General features: G+C 37.7%; 1 protein-coding gene across 1 annotated transcript in view; it reads left to right on the top strand.

Moving 5' to 3' along the window:
• The window catches only part of TRIM24 (tripartite motif containing 24), a 63,357-nt gene extending 41,771 nt beyond the window's left edge, over positions 1 to 21,586 (top strand). The window contains exons 8-19 of the mRNA XM_064456813.1: positions 1,166 to 1,283; positions 4,667 to 4,932; positions 5,564 to 5,728; positions 7,306 to 7,485; positions 9,877 to 10,012; positions 11,172 to 11,244; positions 12,628 to 12,796; positions 13,336 to 13,649; positions 16,412 to 16,544; positions 17,962 to 18,036; positions 19,400 to 19,549; positions 20,613 to 21,586. Coding sequence (XP_064312883.1) covers positions 1,166 to 1,283; positions 4,667 to 4,932; positions 5,564 to 5,728; positions 7,306 to 7,485; positions 9,877 to 10,012; positions 11,172 to 11,244; positions 12,628 to 12,796; positions 13,336 to 13,649; positions 16,412 to 16,544; positions 17,962 to 18,036; positions 19,400 to 19,549; positions 20,613 to 20,822 — 1,989 coding nt within the window. The 3' untranslated portion in view covers positions 20,823 to 21,586. The remainder of the gene's footprint in view (positions 1 to 1,165; positions 1,284 to 4,666; positions 4,933 to 5,563; positions 5,729 to 7,305; positions 7,486 to 9,876; positions 10,013 to 11,171; positions 11,245 to 12,627; positions 12,797 to 13,335; positions 13,650 to 16,411; positions 16,545 to 17,961; positions 18,037 to 19,399; positions 19,550 to 20,612) is intronic.
• Positions 21,587 to 21,657: the final 71 nt, after the last annotated feature.

The following is a 21,657-nucleotide window of genomic DNA, read 5'->3' as shown; positions in this document are numbered from 1 at the left end:
TATATGGTGCAAACTATGACAAAGACTTTGCAACTGGTATTGGTGACAAGACAAAAGACTAGAATTTCTATAATGTAGTAGACTTGATTCTGGTAGTGTACACAGAAATCCTAGGAAATAGAGTGCAATTAATTTTCCATGGTCATTAAAAAAAGAACCTTGCTAAATATTTTTTTTTATCTGATCTGAAACTGGCCTGCCTAAAATTGAAAGTAAAAGCTTGTAAACTGGAAGCTTTTATAAAATTCCTATGTAAAAGATAACTAGTATAATTTTAAACAGCTAAGATGATTTTGTATGTCTCTTGAGCTTTTCCAGGAAATAATCTATTATTGAAGAAAAATAAGTGTTGAACTCTTAAGTTTTTTGTGTAGCTGCTGTGTGTTATTCTAAAATTAGTGCCTGTGTTAGATATTTCTAGTGAAACAACTGCAAGAAAATATTTTATTTCTAGGAACTAGATAAATAGTGAGCATTTGGTAGAGTATTCTGCATGTGTAACGTAATCATAGTCCAGTCCTTTGGAACCAAGGAGAGTCTGAAAATACCTGTGAATCTGAGAGTTTTCAGAGACAAAGTTTGTAAAATCTGTTCTTTGGCTCTCTGAAGAAAACTTAAAATTTCTTACAAAGGAAGATTCCCTGTAATTATACTTGTTGCCAAAAGGATGGGATACTTTTCTTTGAAAGAAGAATGCATGGGCTACTGTAGGTTTGGGAGGAAAAAAAAGAAAAACAACAATGGCTATGTGAATCTGTACTTCACTTGCAAGTAGTTCATTCCAAGTCATTGAATGTAATGACCAAGTTTGTGGAAGGATATGTGTTTCTACAGGGGAGAAAAATTAAATTGTTTTAGGCTGTAGCTGATTGCGTTTTGAAACTACTTTAGGAATAAGGAGATGATGTTAAGAATACCTCTTATTTGTAGCTTGGACAAATTTCTCTACCTTTTACCTCAGTTCTCTAGGGGCTTGTTCAGGGGCTTTTTTATTGTTGTTTTGGGGGGCTTGGGGGTGGTGTATGGTTTTTTTGTTTTGTGTTTTGTTTTGTGGAGGTTTGTTTGGGTGTTTTGGATATATTTTTTTTTTTTAGAAAAGACTTTTTATGCTGTTTAGATACATGTCTCTGGCCCCAGAGACAAAAAAGATCTTGTTTTGTTCTAGATTACGTATCGATTGCGGTATCTCCTCCGAGCAAGGTGTGATGCTTCACCGGTGACTAACAATACCATCCAGTTTCACTGTGATCCTAGCTTCTGGGCTCAAAATATTTTCAATCTAGGTATGACAAAGTTTTATTAGCCCTTTGGCATCTTGATCCTATTTTGAAAGCAGCTTTCTTTTTGTGAAGATAAATAGCCTCCACACTATTAATTTCTTGGTTTACTTTGTTAGACTTATTTCCTTACCTGTGGAAGATATTTAAAGTGCATTGTATGGGAAAAAGTATTATTTATGAATACTTATGATAAAGTATTAACAAACTTACCTTGCTTGAATAGTATGCGTGACGGTGAAAATAGCAGCTTTCAGTCTCCTGGGCAATACATGTGCCTTCTGACTTCTGAAACAAGGAACACAATCTATAACCCAACTTCACATCCTAAGAAAGGATTCCAGCAGTCTCATTCTGTATCTTCTAGCCTTTTCTTCTACTTCAATCTCATCTTCCCAAACTGAAACCTGTAGCAGCAGCATAATACGTTCAAGAACCCCCATTTGCTCCCTTGTCCTGCTGAACAATAAGCCTTGGAGAACTGAGACAAAGAGAAGGGGAGAATGACTAAGAAAAAAACAACAGGGAAGAGAATGCTACTTTTTGACAGTTGTCTGGTTTTTAGATTGACTTTCCTGAAGTTGTGGGATAGAATTCAGGAGAAGGCATGTTTTTAAGTGAGTTACAAATGTGCTTCATCTTCATTATCCTAATAGATTTTGATCTAGTCTCCAAACTGGTCTTTAAATTTTTTCTTACAGCTGTAAGTTGCTAGGGTTTTTTGATACTGGTGAATCCCAGATCCTGGAAGTTTTGCATGTAGCCTGCTTGTGTGATTGCCTGAAAGCCTGAGTTTAATGGGGGTAAGCATCCTAGGAACTCATCAGCGTAGAAGCAGGAATTAAAGCTTAGTGGTTTCTTTAGGATTTTGACTGCTGTCATGCTTCCTTTCTGTCTCCACTGTTAGCTTGATGAGCGTTTTTTTTCTGTCATGTGCAGAATGCTTTGCAAGATACCTGTGGGACCTTTTCTGCCTTTCATCAGAAAGTGAGTCAGCTCTACAATTGTACAGAGAGGTGCAAATGTATGTTTCTCTACAAAGGCAGGGAAAAGTGTTATGGCAGTGCTTTAAGGTGAACAAGCTCCTTTCCCCACATGCCAGGACATTAGATGGTAGCAGGGAAATTCTCCAAGTTCCTTCTTTGTAAATAATTTTCTTTGGGAAAGGAATCAAAAGTGAATCTCTCATTTCCAGAAACAAACTGTCAAGCTGGATGGTGATGACTGGAAACTCCTGCTAAACTGAGACGCTGCTTGTCAACAGGGGGCTTTTTCTTGTGTTTGATTTTGGTGCTCTCTTTATATTATTATCTTTTTACTTAATGAGCTGCTGAAATATGTTCCCTGAAATTCTGAAAAGTGCTACAGTAGAAATGGCACCTGTATAGATCAGCATAGGAGTTCTTGTAACAGTTTATCTATTTAAGTGATAGATAAAACCAGATCACATTTACCTATCTGGTTTCAGAAATCAAAACCTTTAGTCTGTTATGTTCGTGATCAAACATGTTCAATTTTTGTAGATAAACCAGGTTTAAGAACCACTGAAGGAAAATAAAATAAAGTCTGAGTAAAGAAACAAGTTACCTTGGGATTGGCTTGAATTCTGGTCAGGCTGCATGTTGCTGACAGTGTTGATAGCATCTGTACACTAACAGCATAGCTGTCTTATGATTTCAGAATGTATTTAAGAAGGAAAAATACAACATTTAAAGTGTTTTAGTTCCACAAATAGTATGATAACCCATGGTTTTCTAGAATGATAGAAGGGAGTAATTCTCTGTAATACCTTTGGGTAAGTAGCTTTATACCACAGATGTTAAGCCTGGAAAGACTTCTGAAAATGTAACTACTTGAAGAGAACAGAATAGAAGTGTGGTATGGGTTTCACAGTTGATTGTAGTAAGTCAATACCATTCTTTGCCAAGGTAATTCCTTTTCTAGAGAAAGAAAATAACACAGATCTATTTTGACTGTAGTGAAATATTTCATACAGTCATATATGGGACACAGTATTGTTCATTTACATTTTTCTCTGCTCACTTTATGGGAAACTTTGACTAGACCTGATACAGGCTTAATAAAGAGTACTAGGCAATAGCTTGGTAGGTTTTTTCTATTTTGTTTAGCATATTTAATATTTTTGTTAATGACTGGTGTGGTAGGGTCATAATTAAAATGTACGCAAACAATAAAATATCAATAAGAAAATAGTATTGTTGATGTTAGCTTTCTGCCCTGCTCCGCATGATAGTATGTTGGCTGGCCTAGACTCCCTCTGTGCCTGTATCTAGACGTGGCACTAGAATGAGGCTACTTGCACAGCGTCTCAGCTCTTGGGATGAAAAAGAAGAAAATAAAATATAAAAGAAAGAAGCTTCCTCCTCCTTCAGATAATCTACCCCAAAATGAGCCAGGCTAGACAGCGCAGGATCCACGGAGACTGATTGATATGAAGAGAGAAGTGGGAGAGGGTGATTTCAAGTTCTGCTGTAACAGGCATTGTCCAACTGTCATATGGTGTACCCACCTCATGAGGTGAACTCTCCTTGGGAGCAGCCCTAAGTCTCTGGGAGATAAGGGAGTGTGAGGTGTCTATCTCCCACTTGTATTGAAAAGCTGTTGTGCAATCTTCCACAAATCACTGGAATTTTTTAACTCTCAGTCTTGGACCATAACTTTCCTTACTTTGCTCTGTTTTAAACAAAGAAAGTGTCTTTGCTCTTTTCCTGTACAGTGTGCTATTCCCTTGAATCGAATCAAACTCTGTTCTAGTAGGAATTCATGTTTCTTGGATGAGGTAGGCAGAATTTTACATGAACGTTTCATGTAATCGTGGTATATGTCTCTTCAGATAAAATCTATCACCCAGCATTAATCTCTAGAAGTTACCTGTCTAGTCACATTTCTTTCTAAGTCAGTAAAGAGAGAGAAAACATCTCCTGGGGGTGCCCATCGCTTCCTAGAATTGGTGGTGTGTAGCAACTGAGAGTATCATTTGAGTATTCCATGATGTTGGCTCAGAGGCCAGAAAGGTTCACAATACCTTTAAGTTTTATGATACAGTTAAATCTTTTTATCAGATGGTTGGATCAGGATACTCTCCCATTGAAACTTTGCTCCCTCGCTCTCCTGGAGAGGCCAGGACACCTTCATAGGAGAATCCACTGTATAGAGGAGGCTGCAGCATGAGACATGTTGTAAAATGTAACCATTCTTTTTTTCAGGGAAACATGTAAAGTAAATGGAGTCCTTTTATCTCATGTTTATCTGCTTGTTACATTACAATAATGAATGATGACCACATGGTATAAAAGGAACTAATTGTGAAAAATAGCATTTCTGCTTACTGCAATATTTTGGTATTAATTTTATTTTGTTCAATCTAGGTTCTTTGGTAATTGAAGATAAAGAAACCCCACCACATATGCCCAAGAGCCCTGTGATGGAAGCAAACTTACAGCCACCAGGCAGCTTACCTTCAAACCAGCTGTCTAAGTTCCCGACGCAGATAAGCTTAGCTCAGCTCCGACTCCAGCACATGCAGCAACAGGTCCTGGCTCAGAGACAGCAAGCTCAACGCAGAGCAGGTCCGGTAGGTTTACCAAATCCAAGAATGCCAGGAGCCATGCAGCAACCTCCTGCTTCTCATCAGGTGTGTGATGATATTTCCAGAGGAGGCTCTCTTTTTCCATGGCACTGAAGGAGAAAGCAAAGAAAGTTTAGAAAAAGGAAAGAACTTATGTCCAGATACATAAATTTAGATAGCTTCATCTTTAGTACATGGCTATGTAAATGGGTTAGAGAACATTTTCTTTACTGAGAACTGAACTGAGATTTTTAAACTTGTCTGGCAAAATGTGTGATAGCCTATTTTATTCACACAAAAAAACCCCATATGGTATCCAAACATATATAGTGCTGAGCTAGGTATTTTGTATTTTTGTCAAATGATTAAAAAGTGACTCTGTCATTAATTTTTTTCCAACACTTTTTTGCATAAAACTGATTCTTTCATATGTCTTTCAAAGTTGGAAATACTCTCACTGGCTCTTGTGACGTATGTGCATCCATTACACCATAATAATTCAAAACCTCTACTAGGTTTTGTCTTTAACATTGAAAATCAATGTGTTGTGTGATCATTCAGATAAATGGTGTGGTACTATTTGCTTGCATCCAATTTGTTAAGAGTCTGAGGTTTAAAAGGGCCACTTGGTAAAGATTTCTGGAGCACTGAATAGATATCAGCTAACTTGCAGAATTGTTTGTTTATTTTGATGCAGGCACCTCCACGTTTGATTCATTTTCAGAATCATAGCCCCAAATCCAATGGTTCAGCTCTTCCTGCTCAACAGATGAGATTTCCCCAAAATCAGAACCTACCAAGGCAAGCAATAAAGCCCAACCCATTACAAATGGCATTCTTGGCGCAGCAAGCTATAAAACAGGTAGAGTTTCTTTCCCTTGTCACTCGCCATGTAGAAATAAAATATCAAAAAAAATTAAATGTGCTTTATATAATCTTATTTTTATATTATGTTTCTAGAGTGCTTTTCAGTTAGAACAGAGACTGCATTTTTTCTCTATGACAAGATACCCACAGGTTTTTTTAATAAGATAACTGTCAAGTTTCTTTCATTTTGACAGTTCTAAGTAGCTGAAGCTTTACAGAGTGAGCCACTGTGTGTGCTATGCAGATATTTCATTCTCTTCTTTGCTATTACTATGATTTCTGGCCACTTATGCAAAACTTAACATGGCCATGGTCTGCACACTACAGTCATTGAAAAGACAAAATAGAAAATCCCACTATTTAGCTTGATGTTTGCCGGTGCCTTCACTGGGAACCAGGTTCAAGCTTGACTAAAAAGCTATAGCTGCCACCATTCTCCAGAGTATGCCACTTCTACAGTTGAGGGGAGAGAAAGTCTACAATGTGGGACCTCTGCTGAGTAAGACTGATCAATACCCACATAATCAGCAGTTGAACTGGGGCAGAGGCAAATACTTCATGTATTTTCTTGGATGTTCAGGAAGGCAAATCTTTATTAAAAAGCATATTAACACATGGGTTGTTAGGTATGTGGAAGGAAAGAGAAAATCATGTCACTGGAGGTAAGCAGGGAAGAATCAAATTAATCTGACCTGTGACCTGAGAAGTGGAGTAATATCATTAATGTTTGGTAGTGCTTACAATGTCAGAGAACTAATTCCAACTAAATTGAAGAAAGCTGTACAATATCTAAGAGAACCTCTATTAACAAAAACTGTCACTTCTTTTCTGTGCCTCTGAAAAGAAGATTGGCCTGTCTGCAAGCCTGCCTTTCAAGTATTTTCTCTATCTAGTAATGTCTTTCTGAAACTAGAAACCAGTAAATAGCATGACTGTCTGAAAAGGAATTGAGCAGGGTCAAATTTTGTCTATGGTTGCCATGAAATTCCGTTAAAGTCATTAAAAAGTGTATATGCCCATGAGAGAGAAATTTAGTCTGATTGACTGTGCATTTCATATCATGGTGTTAAACATATATGTGGGTGGGGATCCAGTCAGCATTTCAAATTCTTAATCACTTTAAGTTGTTAAGGGAAGCACAACATCAAATATTTGATGGTGTCCAAGTGACACTATTGCTATTTACTTAATAAAGCACTGGAGCAGTTGTGCATTCAGCCTATTATCTGTAATGCTTTTATTTCACTAAAACTGTTAATGTTCCCCCCACAACACTGTCAATGCAGCATGAAATATTAATAGATACTTAACAGCGAGATATAGCTTTGAATTTAAGAATTCACATTCATTTCTTCTATTCATAGTTTTCAACTACTTGTCATCTTTCCTTGTCTGTAAGATTGGTTCTTTAAATTAGATAACTTCAGAGCAAATCAGAATTTTTATGTTTGAATTCAGCTTACTGAACTAAGCTGCTTGTTTAACTGATGAATTAGAATCAGTATGTGCAGTAGATGTAATCTGTTGGAAAAAAATAATGCCGAATGGTGGATTATTGTCCTGTCTTTTTAGTGGCAAATTGGCAGTGGACAAACGTCAACCGCCCTTTCAACTGCGAGTAGCACAACATCTACTCCATCCAGCCCCACAGTCACTAGTGCTGCAGGATGTGATGGGAAGACATACGGTCCCCCTGTGATAGATTTGAGTTCTCCAGTGGGTAGCTCCTACAATCTACCATCTCTTCCTGATGTAAGTGTAACAAAAAAACAGTGTTTTATGGATTTTATTTTGAAGTAAGTCTTAACGATTGTGAAAAATAGAAACCTTTTAGACTGAAATTATTCCTCTGTGTGTCAAAGTGAGACAGTTCCAGAAAACAACAACAGGATTGCCTACATGTTGTTGGCAATATTCAGAACTGTTCTGGGAGACAGCTGTTAGGACAACTAAGGAAAATAACACTGCAGGTTGTAATTGTATTTGGACTTGTTTATTTGGATGCTGCATAATTTTTCCCTCAACCCCCCAATAATGATACTAACAAAAATGAATTAGTTTACCTTTCATTTAGCAGTATCTATAGATAGCACTGATTTGCTGACAGAATTGCTGGTAAATTTTTCACATTTTCAAAATATATTTTTAACTCATTGAAAGGGTTATCTTAGGTAGTTATTAATTCTTGGTATACTGGATGATATATTCCTTATATTTTTCCTCTAACGTGGCTCTGAGGAGGTGGTAGAAGGAGCATCATAAGATCATCTTTTCTTCTCTTTCATAGTGTTGTAGTTTAACCCCAGCTGGCAACTAAGCACCACACAGCCACTCACTCACTCCCCTCCAGTGGGACGGGGGAGAGGATCAGAAGAGTAAAAGTGAGAAAACTCATGGGTTGAGATAAAGACAGTTCAATAGGTAAAGCAAAAGCCGTGCGCACAAGCAAAGCAAAACAAGGAATTTGTTCACTCCTTCCCATCCGCAAGCAAGTGTTCAGCCATCTCCAGGAAAGGAGGGCTCCATCATGCATAATGGTTACTTGGGAAGACAAATGCCATCACTCTGGATGTACCCCCCCCTTCCTTCTTCTTCCCCCAGCTTTAGATGCTGACCATGATGTCATATGGTGTGGAATATCCCTTTGGTCAGTTGGGGTCAGCTGTCCCAGCTGTGTCCCCTCCCAACTTCTTGTGCACCCCCAGCCCACTCGCTGGTGGGGTGGGGTGAGAGGCAGAAAAGGCCTTGACTCTGTGTAAGCCCTGCTCAGCAGTAATGAAAACACCCCTGTGTTATGAACACTGTTTTCAGCACAAACCCAAAACATAGCCCCATTGAAGCTACTATGAAGGAAATTAACTCTATCCCAGCCAAAATCAGCACACGTAGTTTCTTCTGATTGGTACGTGTTTGTCAGAGGTCCACATTAGAGCTGTTGAGTGGTAGTCCGTTGATTTTATTCTTTCAAATAACTGCTGGGCCTATTTTTGTGGTCTAAGGTCTGTAGATATCTGAAATGTCATGGTTTTCTTGTCATAACTTGCTGTTACTCCCTCTTTATCTTGCTTGTCTTTTGTTCTCACCAATAAACTCTCAGATAAGAGTGTTCTTTTTTTTAAACAAAGTACATAGAGTACAGAATCACAGTATCTGTCAGGCTTAAAAGGTGAACTACACAACATGATCTTAAAACTACTGAGGCTTGTGAGACATTTTAGCATACTGATTTTTGTGTACATGAAGTCTTCTACTTGTGTATGGTTAAGTTTACACTATTAAGATACATGGCCCAAATCACTGTAAATATGCTGACCTAGCAGAGGTTTCTGTGTCCACTTCAGATAAGTCTGGCTTATAAATAGAAACTTCAGTGGTCAATGCAGTTGATACCCATGGATGTGTGAGGTGTCTGGATAAGTGAGAGAACTTGATACCAGGTGACCTAACGTGATCTTTTGTATTGCAAAACGCCTAACACTTCAAAAGGTCGTGTCTCTTTATTAAACCAGAATGCATCATTTTACAGATGGTTAGAATGGTAAATTGAGGGCCCCTAAACCAGAATTCAGTTACCTGGCCTGGGCTGTGGATGGAAGGAACAAGTGTTGGTTTGCTGTTTGCATTTTGAGTCAATATGCACATCCCCTGCTCAGGAGGTATGGGGGAGAGATGGAATTGAGTGTCCTTTGAGGTTCTTCCAGTATTGTTAAACACTAGTGGATTAATGGGTAGTTTGTGTATCGCAGATTATCTTTTTTAGTGTATATAAGGTGAGCATGTCAAAATAAGGTGTAGAGATAAAAATTTGTTTCTTAAATGAGTGAAAGCAACCTGCCTGATGTAAGCCTTCTCTGAGGTTGATGGAGAAAAATCGGCACGTACAGAATCATCTGATCTGAAAATTAAGCACTATCTGGATTTGGCCATTTCTTTTCTTTTTACAGAAAGCAAGATGACCTGTTTTAAAGTAACCACCTCACTTTTTGGATGGCTAAATTTAGATGAAATGCATTTTGGCCTTCACCTTCAAAATAACAGCATGGCAGAGGCATAGGGTGGTTTTTTGCTGTTTTTTGTGGGGGTTCGTTGTGTTCCCCCACCCCCCCAACAATAACTGCTTCCTCTTTCTTCCCCGCCTTTTAGATTGATTGTTCAGGAAATATCACACTGGATAATGTTGTAAGGAAAGATGGCACGTCAGAGCAGAATCAGCCAAAACCCCCTTCAAACAGAACTGTGCAGTCACCAAATTCATCGGTACCATCACCAGGCCTCTCAGGTAATTGGAATGTGGTGCAATTTTCTGTTAAAGTTAACACAGTGGTGTAAAGGAAAAGTCTAATTTGACACTGTTAACACTGATATCAGAATTAGTTACTTATATTTTGTATCAAAGATGAGAAATAACAATACGAAAGCAAAGTTGTAGAAACCCTAGTAGGAGGTAAAGCTGAGACAATATTTTAGCATTGTCAACAAAGGTAAGTGGCCAGATCTTAAAAACATGGAGGGAAAAACATAATGTATTTTAGCAAATAGCATAGAAATATGTAGAAGAGTGTCACTCTTAAGGGTACACCAAATTAAAACCTAGAAGCTGTGGTAGGAGACAACTTTTTGAAAAAGCAAGACAGGATGTAACAGGAGACAGTAGCTACTTGGGAATTTCGATTTGGATATTAGAAAATCTTTTTCCCTAGAAGGGTGGTGCAGCACAGACACAGGTTGACCAGAGAGGTTATTGTTATGGGTAGCTAAATACGGTGGACTTGAAGGACCCGGGGATCCCTGGCACCATGCCTCGTGGCAATCAGCAGCTGCTCCTTACTCCCATTTCCTAATCTAGCCTGTAGTGAGGCTATGTGAGCATGAATAAGTACTTGTGCAACATTCATGCACTCGAATGGCATTCACGTGCTTGGGCAGATTAGCTGAGACAGGTGGATAATGCATTCACAGACAGCACAAACTCTGAACACTCTGGTTTCTCAGGACCAATGCTCAGCAAGAATGTCCTTCACAAGTCTTTCAGCTATCTCGTCCCCAGACCTTTGGTCTCTCCCATATCTAGCCCCCAGACTCCTTCCTATTCGCTGGCTACTCTGCCTTAAAGTCTCCTAGCAGATCTCATGAGAGTTCTGCTAGAATTTAATAAGGTAAGACAAAACAAACTGCAGTGATCAGGTGGAGGGGTCAGCCATGCAAAGGTACTGACCCATCAGCCTGCTTACTCACATGTAGTGGGCCCCCTTTTAGTCCTCTCTATCCCTCTAGTTGTCCAATGCTTCTCGTCCTGTCATTAATTTGTATTCAATAAGATGTGGGTTAAATAAATGACACTGCAGGAGAAACTTTCGCCCAAACCTGTGTACTTCTGAGTCACATCTCCGACTTGTCACAGACCTGTGTTTTGTTCTAATCCGATTCTTCTATCCTAGGAGGAGTCAGTGTGACAAACATACACCCTCCAATTCGTTCACCCAGTGCCTCCAGTGTTGGGAGCAGGGAGAGGTAAGGAAACACTGGGAGAGAAGAAAATGTAACCTCCACCTCCATAGAACACATCTCAGTCTCTTCTCTCATTGATGGATATAGAAGTCAATTTGCCTCACCTCCTTTGTTAACAGGCCAGGCTTGATGGTTATTACAGCACTCTTTGCATTCTAAAAGTAGTAATTTCATTTGTAATGTATTAATAGCACATCTAAAAATATATTAACTCTGTAAGTGATGGCTAGGTTGGTGTTATTAAAAGAATGCCAATTCTAAATTAGGTTTTAAATTCAGAAAAATCAGCGAAAGGAGAAGGTTGCATGCTGAAAGTCCTCATGGAACTATAAATGATTTCAGATTTAAGGAACTGATGTTACAAAGAGGGTTATTAAGAATTTTCTGCCATAATACAGTTAGTTACGTAAGCACTAGATATCTAGTGAGACTCTACACAAATGTTTTTTCCCTTAGTGATGGACTATTAATGAACAAATAGATCTAAGCAATGCTGTTTGAAGATTGCAGATCCATTAATGTGTTCCAATAAATTAGAGCATACATCTGACATGAGATTACTTTTTCATGCAGAGAAAAATCAGATGACATTCATCCTACTTGAATTGGAAATGGAGATGCTTTTTAATATAGAATACCTTTTGCTCTATTCCATTTACATGTTAAATTCTGTGAAGGACTCATATGAACTGTTTAAATGTTTGTCTGAAGAGCCTTACCTGCATTTAAAAAAAAGTGATTCTATCTGCTGATGCTTGCATTCATTTTGTTGGATATAAAATTCTTGATTGTTATTTAAAAATAATCATAAGCTGGTATTTTTGAGTGTGGTTGTTCATTCTCATCCTGTCATGACTAAAGAGATGAAAAAAGGCAGATCTAGTTCTAAAAGTAGAGCTCCAGTTTTGGTAGAGCTGCAAGGCTGTTACATTCCAAGATAATGTAAATATGTGTTTTATCCGGCTTATTTCCTCGTGTGGTTTACAATGATCAGTTTGGCTCCAGAGAAACACTGGCCTTCCCCAAAATACAGCTGCATCTCTTCAAAAGTGGGATGATGTTCGGTGGAAGTGCTTTTTTGTGTATGACCTAAAAGAAATGGAGATTATTTGCATATCTTGCACTAATGGGAAGTAAAACCGTGAGTAATTCTCTAGTTCTGGAACTGCGCCATTAAAATTTTCCCCTTTTTGTAATGCCTCTTCAATGTACATGAAAGGAAATAAACTTGGATGTTGTATTGTATAAATGTAATACGGCAGTGCTCAGGATTCAAAGCAGCAAAATGGATTAGCATCCTGAGGTCTCGGAAAGCATCAGTGTACAAAAGGCATCCAGTTCTGACTCTTAATTTCCCTTTTTTCCTGCCTCTTTCTGTCACTTCAGTTCTGGCTCCTCCAGCAGGCCACCGGGAGCTGATTCTACACACAAGGTCCCAGTTGTTATGTTGGAGCCGATCAGAATTAAACAGGAGTCAAGTGCACCAAATGAGAACTTTGATTTCCCAATTGTTATAGTGAAGCAAGAAACAGATGAGGAATCCCGGCCTCGGAATGTAATATTAAGTTATAAATATCTCCTTTCTCTTTGGTGGAGGGTATTTTGCATTTATGGGGAATAAAATAATTTACTAATATTCTGTTGGGGACTTTTTCAGGGGCAAACTAAAAAGCTAAATAAAACTAGCTCTACTGCCAACTCAGTTAATTAACTGGTGCAATCAGACTGCTTTTGTCCATTGAAAACCTGGGAAGGCAGGAAATAGCTTGCAAACGTTAAATTTTTACATGGTGCTAGGAAGTGTTTCTAATCATAGTGCAGTAATATACATAAATAAGGCTGCTAGACTTTGGGGGCATCAAAGATTTGTTTTATTTTTTATTAGTGGAGCAGTGAGCAATCAATAGCCTTTCATAGCTGATTTCTTGTGTTTAGTTGCCTGATGCTATAGTACGATAGTAATTTTTGCATGCGTGCTGCAAGTTGTATGGCTGCCTGCATATAAATTTGTTATTCTGGTCAGTTTACTTGCTGTTAGGGTCAGGTAAATTCACATCAATATTATAATCTGGCTTCCTTTGTTTCTTCTTACAGGCCACCTTTTCAAGAAGCATACTTACTTCATTGCTGTTAGATGGCAATCACAATTCCACTTCTGATGAAGCTGTCTTAAGAACAGATGCACCAGACAGCACAGATGATCAGCCAGGGATACTGCAGGAGAACACATCCAGTGGGAAGGCAGGATGGATAGGGCCCTCCCACATTGGGGAGGGCAGAAAAGAGGATGATCCCAATGAGGATTGGTGTGCAGTATGTCAAAATGGAGGGGAGCTCCTTTGCTGTGAGAAATGTCCCAAAGTATTCCATCTTTCTTGTCATGTCCCTACGTTGATGAGCTTTCCAAGGTAATTATGACCCCTTCAATTCCATCTAAACTTGCATCAAAAGCCATAAGCTTGTGCTGTGAAACCTAGTACAAGAAGTCTCAGCCTCTAAGCAAGCAGCATTGTCTTCGAAGTCTTGAATCCAGAAGTCTTATTAATTGATGAAAACTGGAATTTGCATTGAAATTCCAGTTTAACTTTACAGATTTACAACCACAATAATAAAACTCTTCACTTATTTGGCAGTTAAGCAAGATCACTTACATTTAGGGCATCTATTATTAAAATTGGCCTACACAATTACCAATCTGTCATAAAATGTTTTAAGGATGACATAAAATATTTACATTTCAATAATAATGACAAAAATAACTAAAGGAAAAAATCTAAGATAATATAGTATTAAATATATTGCTATAGAGCTAAACATGGCTACACTTCAAGCGTGGGATGTAGCGACTGACATCTTCTAGTAACATCTTGTTCAGTGTTGAAAAAAGGAGTAGGCTTTCTTGATTGGCTCAGTTTCTTGAGTTTCAAAATACAGTCTTAAAGAGGTTGTTGTTATAAGCGTTACTGGCATTTACTTCTGGAATTAGTGTCTTTGATTAAAATAAATGGCATTTTGCAATGTTCCAACTTGGAAATGCCATGCAGTAAGCTTATTAGTATTAAAGGATAAAAGCGTCTGTCATAACATGTTCATTGTTTAATGCTTTTATAAATATTAGGCTTTCTTATTAAATATCAGCATAGTTTGCTGGTGTAAAACATTCAGATAGCAACTTACTTTGGTACATTGATCGTCTCTGGGCCACTCTGAGCAAGCATGCTTTTGCAAGCATATCTAATCTTTCAAATGTCACTAGAAATGGCACATAAGAATGTTCCTTTTACCTTTTGAAACTTCAAATTACAGTTTGGGTTTTTAAAATAAAAACATACTATGTGACAGCTTTGTGCCATAAGCAAAGCACAGTAAAGTTGCAGTAAGCACTTAAACTAATAAACATTTGTGCTGTTCTGACAAGAAAAAAAAATAATTGAGCAGGTAGATAACTATGTATTTACAAGGCTTTGTTTCTATTAAAATTAAAGCTTCACGAATAAGCCTTTAAAATTTATCTTTTTTTTTACTGGATCATTCAGTGGGAACTGAGATGATGATGCCTTGGGGGCAAGGGAGCCAAAAACAAGTTTTCTGACAAGTGTTCAGGTCTGTAAAGGTGCATATTTAATACAAGTGCACTGTGTTCCTGGACTTCAAAACCACAGTTAGCTTAATTTTCCTCCCGGCTTCAGATGATTCAGGTTTTTGTTCTCATCTTTGTGGGGTTTTATTTTGTTTTGATTTTTTTTCTGTAGCTGTAACAGTCTGTTTAACAAACTTTGGTCTCTTAGCATTAGTTCCTTCAAACACACAAAATAATTATCTTATTATGTCAGTGTTGTCAGTCTACTTCTTTCATGATTGCTTTTTGTTCTTGCTTCACATGGATAGAACGATTTCCCCTATAGATCACCTGGTCACTGCATCTTTTTTCCTTCACTCCAACCCACCACACTCTGCCTGATTCTTGGGGTATTTAAATGTATTGTTCCTCCATCTTTCGTGTGTTTCCTGTTTTCTAGTATCATAAGATCTTCAGATCATGGAATGTATCTATTTTTGTTTATCTCCCACAACATTTCTCTGATGCTAGTCCAGGCACAGCGGTGACCCCGTCCTATAAATAACTCCGTCAAGTTAAGACAGTAGAAGGTAAAAGTCTCTTTGAAGGAAAATGCCCATTATTTACTAGTGTATGCTACAATTAGTAGATGGTGGAAACCTTTGGATTACTCTAAATAAAAACCAGTAAGATTTTTGTTTTTAAACTTGGAAAGCCTTCCGCCTTACTATTGAAATTAATCAAAAGGTGCCGCAGAAACTATTTCCCAGTTACAAAGATCTTATTATAACATATCTCTGAGTAAATTCATGCAGTTAGATCTCATAACTGATTATTGCTGAAATCTGTCTGATGTGTAAGAAGTACAATTCAGCCCTCTTGTGGTTATCTGCAAGCATGCAAGTGCCTTCATTTGTGAAGAACTATATTAGAAACACTCTTCTTAGGTTTTTCAAAACTTTGAGGTTCACAAATTGTATTAGAGAATCAGTGAACATAGCTTACAGAACTAATTTTGTCATAATCTTATGCTGTCATTTAAATCCATAGGGTTTTGCTAGCTAACTGATAAGATCAAGAACATCTGAAAGTTTTAGGGAGTGAAGAATTTCCAGTTTTCAAAAAAACCTTGTCTAGGGTAATCTGTATAGAGTAACAGTATGTTGTAGATTGAGCTTGTAGAGAGAATATATAGTTCTCGCCATATAACACTAACCCTTTTCCTTCTGTTTGGCCTATACAATTCCTTCAGTCTCTCTGCAGTTAGGAAACAGAACTCTTAATAGTGCTTTGACTGGATCCTGTGAGCTTAAGTGAAAAATTCCAGTACTAACAAAGGTAGACAGCATTTGTCTATTATGACAAACCGTTTTTCTGTTAACACACCATAAATTACACCGGTGCCATTAAAAAGGAAACAGAGTTCTAATAAAGCATTGTTGCCAGCAATCTCTGCCTTTTGTAGTGTTTAAAAAAGCCTACAACAATAAAACAACACATAATGCAGAAAAGAACAGCCCACAAATGAGGAACTTACCCAGAAATATGTGGAAAGCCTTTTGTCAAGCGTGCCACATCACTGAGGTCAATGTGTCTGTTTGTCATCTTTAGTGGCGAGTGGATTTGTACCTTCTGTCGGGATTTGTCCAAGCCAGAAGTTGAATATGACTGTGATAAACCCGCTCACAGCGCTGAAAAAAGAAAATTGGAAGACAGTGTGGGTTTGGCACCAATAGACCGTAGGGTGAGGATAAAATGAATACTGTCTTGCTGCTTCTTGTGTTTTGAAATGTATGCACCTTTTAAAAAGGAATGGTAAAAACGGAGAATTATCTTTTAAAATAAGCTCTGAGATCATAGCAGCCATCAGGTAAGCGTGCTGAACAACGCACCCTGACTGTCTGAGAAGTGGTTGTGATCTTGCGCTCTGCACTGGGACTGTATCCTAGGAATTACCAAGTGCTGTTTCCAACAAAGCTCTTGTACACAGTGACCTTGCATTGAGAATTTTTTTCTTTGTTTGTGCTTTCCAAATTTGGCATAGATTGACATTATCAACTAATGGTTTCATTCTTTAAAGCACTTTGTGGCAAAAGAACCGGCTTAATTTTTTAAAAGGATGCTGACAAAGATATACAGAGATATAATACTGATCCTGTAGAGATGAACACAAGTCTCTGGGAATAACTGCTATCCTTTTGCAGGTTTGAATGTTCTGGCGGAAAAGCTACAAAGCAAGCGGTAGACCTCTAACTTTTGTTTTCCCTTAAACTTCAGAGTTCAAAGAAAAAAAATTGCCTTTGAGCAGACAGTTGAACTGCTTGATGGAATCTTTTGGATTCTTAGGGTACTGGGGTTTTTTTGCCTTTTTGATTTTTCTTATTTCTTTGTAGTTGTTATTATTTGAAACTTTTCTAAAGCAATTTTGAGCTCTACTGGAAACTTCCAGCAGTGTTCTACTTGGTTTCAGTTGGCAGCTTGTGTAAATAGACTGAAATCAGTATTCTGTTTGGGGTCTTAGTCTACCTGCAGAACTGTTGTTTACAAGTGCTGCTATCTGAAAGGAAAAAAACTAGCCATGTATTTGTGTTAAATGTAAATTATATAACTTTCACTTTTAAGTCCTGTAAATATTCTGATAAAGGATCAGCAAGCATAAAATCACACAAAACTATTTTTAGAACCTCTTTCAAGGCTCAAGATCCAGTTTAATATATTTGGATACACAAAGAAAACATATTCCTTCCCACTTCTAATGAAAAGCACCGTAGGCTTTGCAGTCAGAGCAGTTATACCCAGATCAGAAAAATATTACTGATATCTCTGAATATTTGTGAAGCACTAAGAGCTACGCATGCTTTTTAATTCCCTGAAATTTCTGCTGGCCTCAGCAAATGCTGAATAACACTGTTAGTAACTGTATGAGGCTTCGTAGCATGCATTTGAGAGTTGATAATGATAATCTATTGCAGAGAAAGGATACTGTAGGCCATTGGTTATGACAGTCAAGCTTGTTTCCAAATACAGTTTCTGTGCTCACTTTTCTGCTTAGGGGCTGGGGGAGTACTGAGCATCGGTTTGATATTTTCTGTGGTGTGTCATTTTAGAACAAATCTTACAGGATTCTCTAATTACTTGGGTATCTATTTTTCTTGACACAGAAGTGTGAAAGGCTGCTGCTGTACCTCTACTGTCACGAAATGAGTCTTGCTTTTCAAGATCCTGTTCCTCCCACAGTATGTACCTCACTTCTTTCCGTTTTATGTTAGCAACATAATTGGCACGTTTCTAGTGACATTTTAATGTCCACTCATAGTCCATTATCAGAAGTCAAGTTTCCCAGACACTGAGTGTACTAAACGTGTTAAATTTTATTAAAACTGTCTGATAGGTAGTTAGAAGTTGAAGCATTGGGTTGGAAGAGGATTTACTAGTAAAATTCCCTAAGAACTGATTTTACTTAATACATCAAAACCAGACACAAAAAGTACGTTCTAACGCTGTCTGCTGATTTCATAATTCTGAGTGATATCACCAAAAAGGTGAATTAGGATATGTTTGGTTTTAAAAACAGTTACTTGATTTTAAGAATTAAAGTGCTCTGCAGTACTAATATGAAATTGAAATTATTAGCTTGAAGTTCATTAGTTTTAAATGGTAAATAATACCTGGGTGCATTAGACAATGGAAGGAAGACAGAAAGTTACTTGTGTGCTGTTACCATTTAAAAAAAAAAAAGAAAAGCAAGCAAACTGTAGTCCAAGGATACACAAAAGAGCTACCAGCATGATCAGAAAAGTACCTCTTTCATGTTCTTCAAGACAAGTCAGAGAAAAAATAATTCATCAGTAAGTAATAAGCTCCTGTGCACCCTTTTTTATTCCATTTGAATAAGAATTCTTTTGAAGAACATTCCACAGAGTTTAATAATAAGGGCAAAAGGGATTAATTGATTCATCGTAGAATGATCATGTATTACGAAATTCAGGTAGTACAGCATTTCTCTTAAAATGTGAATCTAGTTAGGAAAAACTTATAAGAAAATACTACCATTAGATTTCATAACTTATTTTCTGTTTGTTTTTAAAAGAAAGAATAAATCTTGATCCTACAACCACAGCTGAGATGCCAAAATCATTGACATCGCTGAAATTTGCCACCGTTTCCACAGATGTATTTCATAACCAAAATTCATACTAAGCAACCCGTGTACTGCCTCCATTTTAAGTGGGTTGCCAAAGTTGTTATAGGGTGGCCCTGAGAGTGAAACTAAATAGACGGCTCATTTGACTGCATACAAAAATAATGTCCAAATCATTTGCTCTATTGTATGTAGTCAATGTATGTGCATTTTTTTTATTTGTTGTTCTTTTCTTTTTAAATAGGCTTTGGAAGGAGTATATTTTAGCCAGCAAACCTAGCATATATCACTGTAATGCCAGAAATTGTCTGCATATATATGAATTACATTTCTTATACCTTAGAATTGTACTTTGGAGATGAGACTAAATCTTGCCCTCTTCCTCAGAGCTATAGGTTTATAAAACAATAAGTAATGACAATGACTGCATTCAATAAAAAGTATTTTTCTCCATTTAGGTTCCTGATTACTACAAAATAATCAAAAAGCCTATGGATTTGTCAACCATCAAGAAAAGACTTGAAGTGACCAATTCATTCTACACAAAGCCGGAAGATTTTGTGGCTGATTTCAGACTGATTTTCCAAAACTGTGCTGAATTTAATGAGGTTAGCAAAGCAGATACTTTATCTGGTTTTGTGGGATTAGTTGCTTTCAGGAAGAGTAGCGGGGGTAGAACTTACAACACAAGAATTTACTGTATTAAACTTATTTTGATTATGAGACTGCAGTGAAAACATAGATCACGTTTGAAACCCTGTGGTGTTAGATGACTCCGCAGTGTAGATCCTTCCACAGAAGGACAGAGGATTGTAACAAACATGCTAGCTGAATGGCAGGACAGCAGGTAAAGAATAGGACAATTGTTTATCATAGAGGTTAATGGTGGGCATTTGATTTAAAAATTGTCCTAATCCTCCTTGCCTCAAATCTTAAATTCAGTGGGAGTTTCATTCCAGGAGGTCTGTACTCACCCTTAAGACGTCTAGTTGGATATTGACTGATTGTTATTATCCCTCACTGCACGTAAGGGAACATGTGGTGAAAAAGGGGTGCAGGTACTGAGTGGACCACAAAATGAGAGAGAATTACACTCGGAATAAAGGCTCCTGTAAGTGGCCTCAGTGGGGTTCTCATCCAGTCACCCTTGGTAGCTGGAAATACTTCTTGCCGTGGTGACCTCCACTTCATGACACTGATTAGTCATGGTGGCTATGAATGACTTCAGAACTGCCTGATCTTCCACGTTACAATCATCATCTATCCTAGTAATAATTTCACCGTCTGTAAGCTAGAGAAATCCTAGTTTTCAAGCAGTCGTTCCAAACACTGTAACACCCTGAAGGCATACCTATATATTTCAGAGCATAACCCAACTTTTTTTAGTTAGGATTTAAGAGTTTTTAGAATCTCTTTATATAGCTTTCAGAACCCAGGCAGTATAGCTTTTGCAATTGGCTTCTATGATAATCCATCACAGAAAATAGTCATTGGGGGATGTTGGCCAAAAGATCTACCCCTGCCCTCTGCTTTGCAGGCTTGTGCTGTTTGGGACCATGTGTTTTCACAGGTGCCATTCTTACTGCTGATTGATTTTTTTGCAGTTTGTAAGAGCACCTGAAGAACTCAAGCTATTTTGTGATGCATTAATGTTGTTAATTCACTCAACAGCCCGATTCAGAAGTGGCTGATGCCGGCATGAAACTTGAAGCGTACTTTGAAGAACTTCTGAGGAACCTTTACCCTGAGAGAAAGTTCCCTGTGCAGCCCAACTGCCAGAGTGAAAAAGATAATCCAGAACTTACTGATGACTCGGATGACGAATTTGTACAGCCCCGGAAAAAACGCCTCAAAGGAGAAGAGCGTCAGTTGCTTAAATGAGCCACATGTGTTACTACGGAACGTTTTATAAAAACTAAGAGTATTTATCACTGTTAATTGAGAAAAGGGGAAAAACCATGACTGCTTTGACTTGTAGGTTTGTGGATATTTACTAGACTTTCTACCCCTTGACAGAAACACAAATCTAACAGAGATCAAGGCATGAGGAGAGATCTTCTGAAGTTCCAAATTTTCGTTGTACTTCTGGAGCAGCGCAGAAATTGCCATTTGCGTGGGGTGACAGCTGTTTAACTTCACTTTGAGGAAGAAAAGAAGTTTGTATAGAATTGAACTTTATGACATTACATGGGTTCAACATGTGGCTTTCTGAGTTTGAAGAAAATGTGGTCTCACCAGACTTTTAATTTTACCAAAGGCATGTGGCTGGCCATAATTTGATTTCTTTGTACTGTATTTAACACAAGCCATGAAAACAGATGGTGTAATATTATTGTCCTGCAATACTGACTGGTACAATGAAAGTGTAGTTGCCCCCAAAGAAGTTATTGGTAATTTTAAAATGTAAGGGAGAGTGTATTAAAAATAACTTTAAACAAAAAAAAAAAAGGAAAAGGAATTTGTTTGAGAGTTTTTAATGGAGGAAGCAAAGGACAGAATACTTTGTTTTGCATCATTTTTCTCACCACCAGCAAGAAGCAATGGTATTCCTGTACTATTTTGTTTAACAGGTGTCTCGTTTGATGTACCTCTGTTTAATGAAGTTGATGGCAAAGTCTTGAGGGGAAAAATGTTTGCTTGCAATTTTCAGTCAGTCTTTGTGTATGTTTAAATAGGGGGGGAAAACCATCCCCTCTGTCCTCAAGCTTTTGTTGTT

The sequence above is a fragment of the Phalacrocorax carbo genome, chromosome 1 (genome assembly GCF_963921805.1).
Source record: "Phalacrocorax carbo chromosome 1, bPhaCar2.1, whole genome shotgun sequence".
Classification (NCBI taxonomy): domain Eukaryota; kingdom Metazoa; phylum Chordata; class Aves; order Suliformes; family Phalacrocoracidae; genus Phalacrocorax; species Phalacrocorax carbo.
This window is presented reverse-complemented; position numbering and strand designations above follow the sequence as displayed.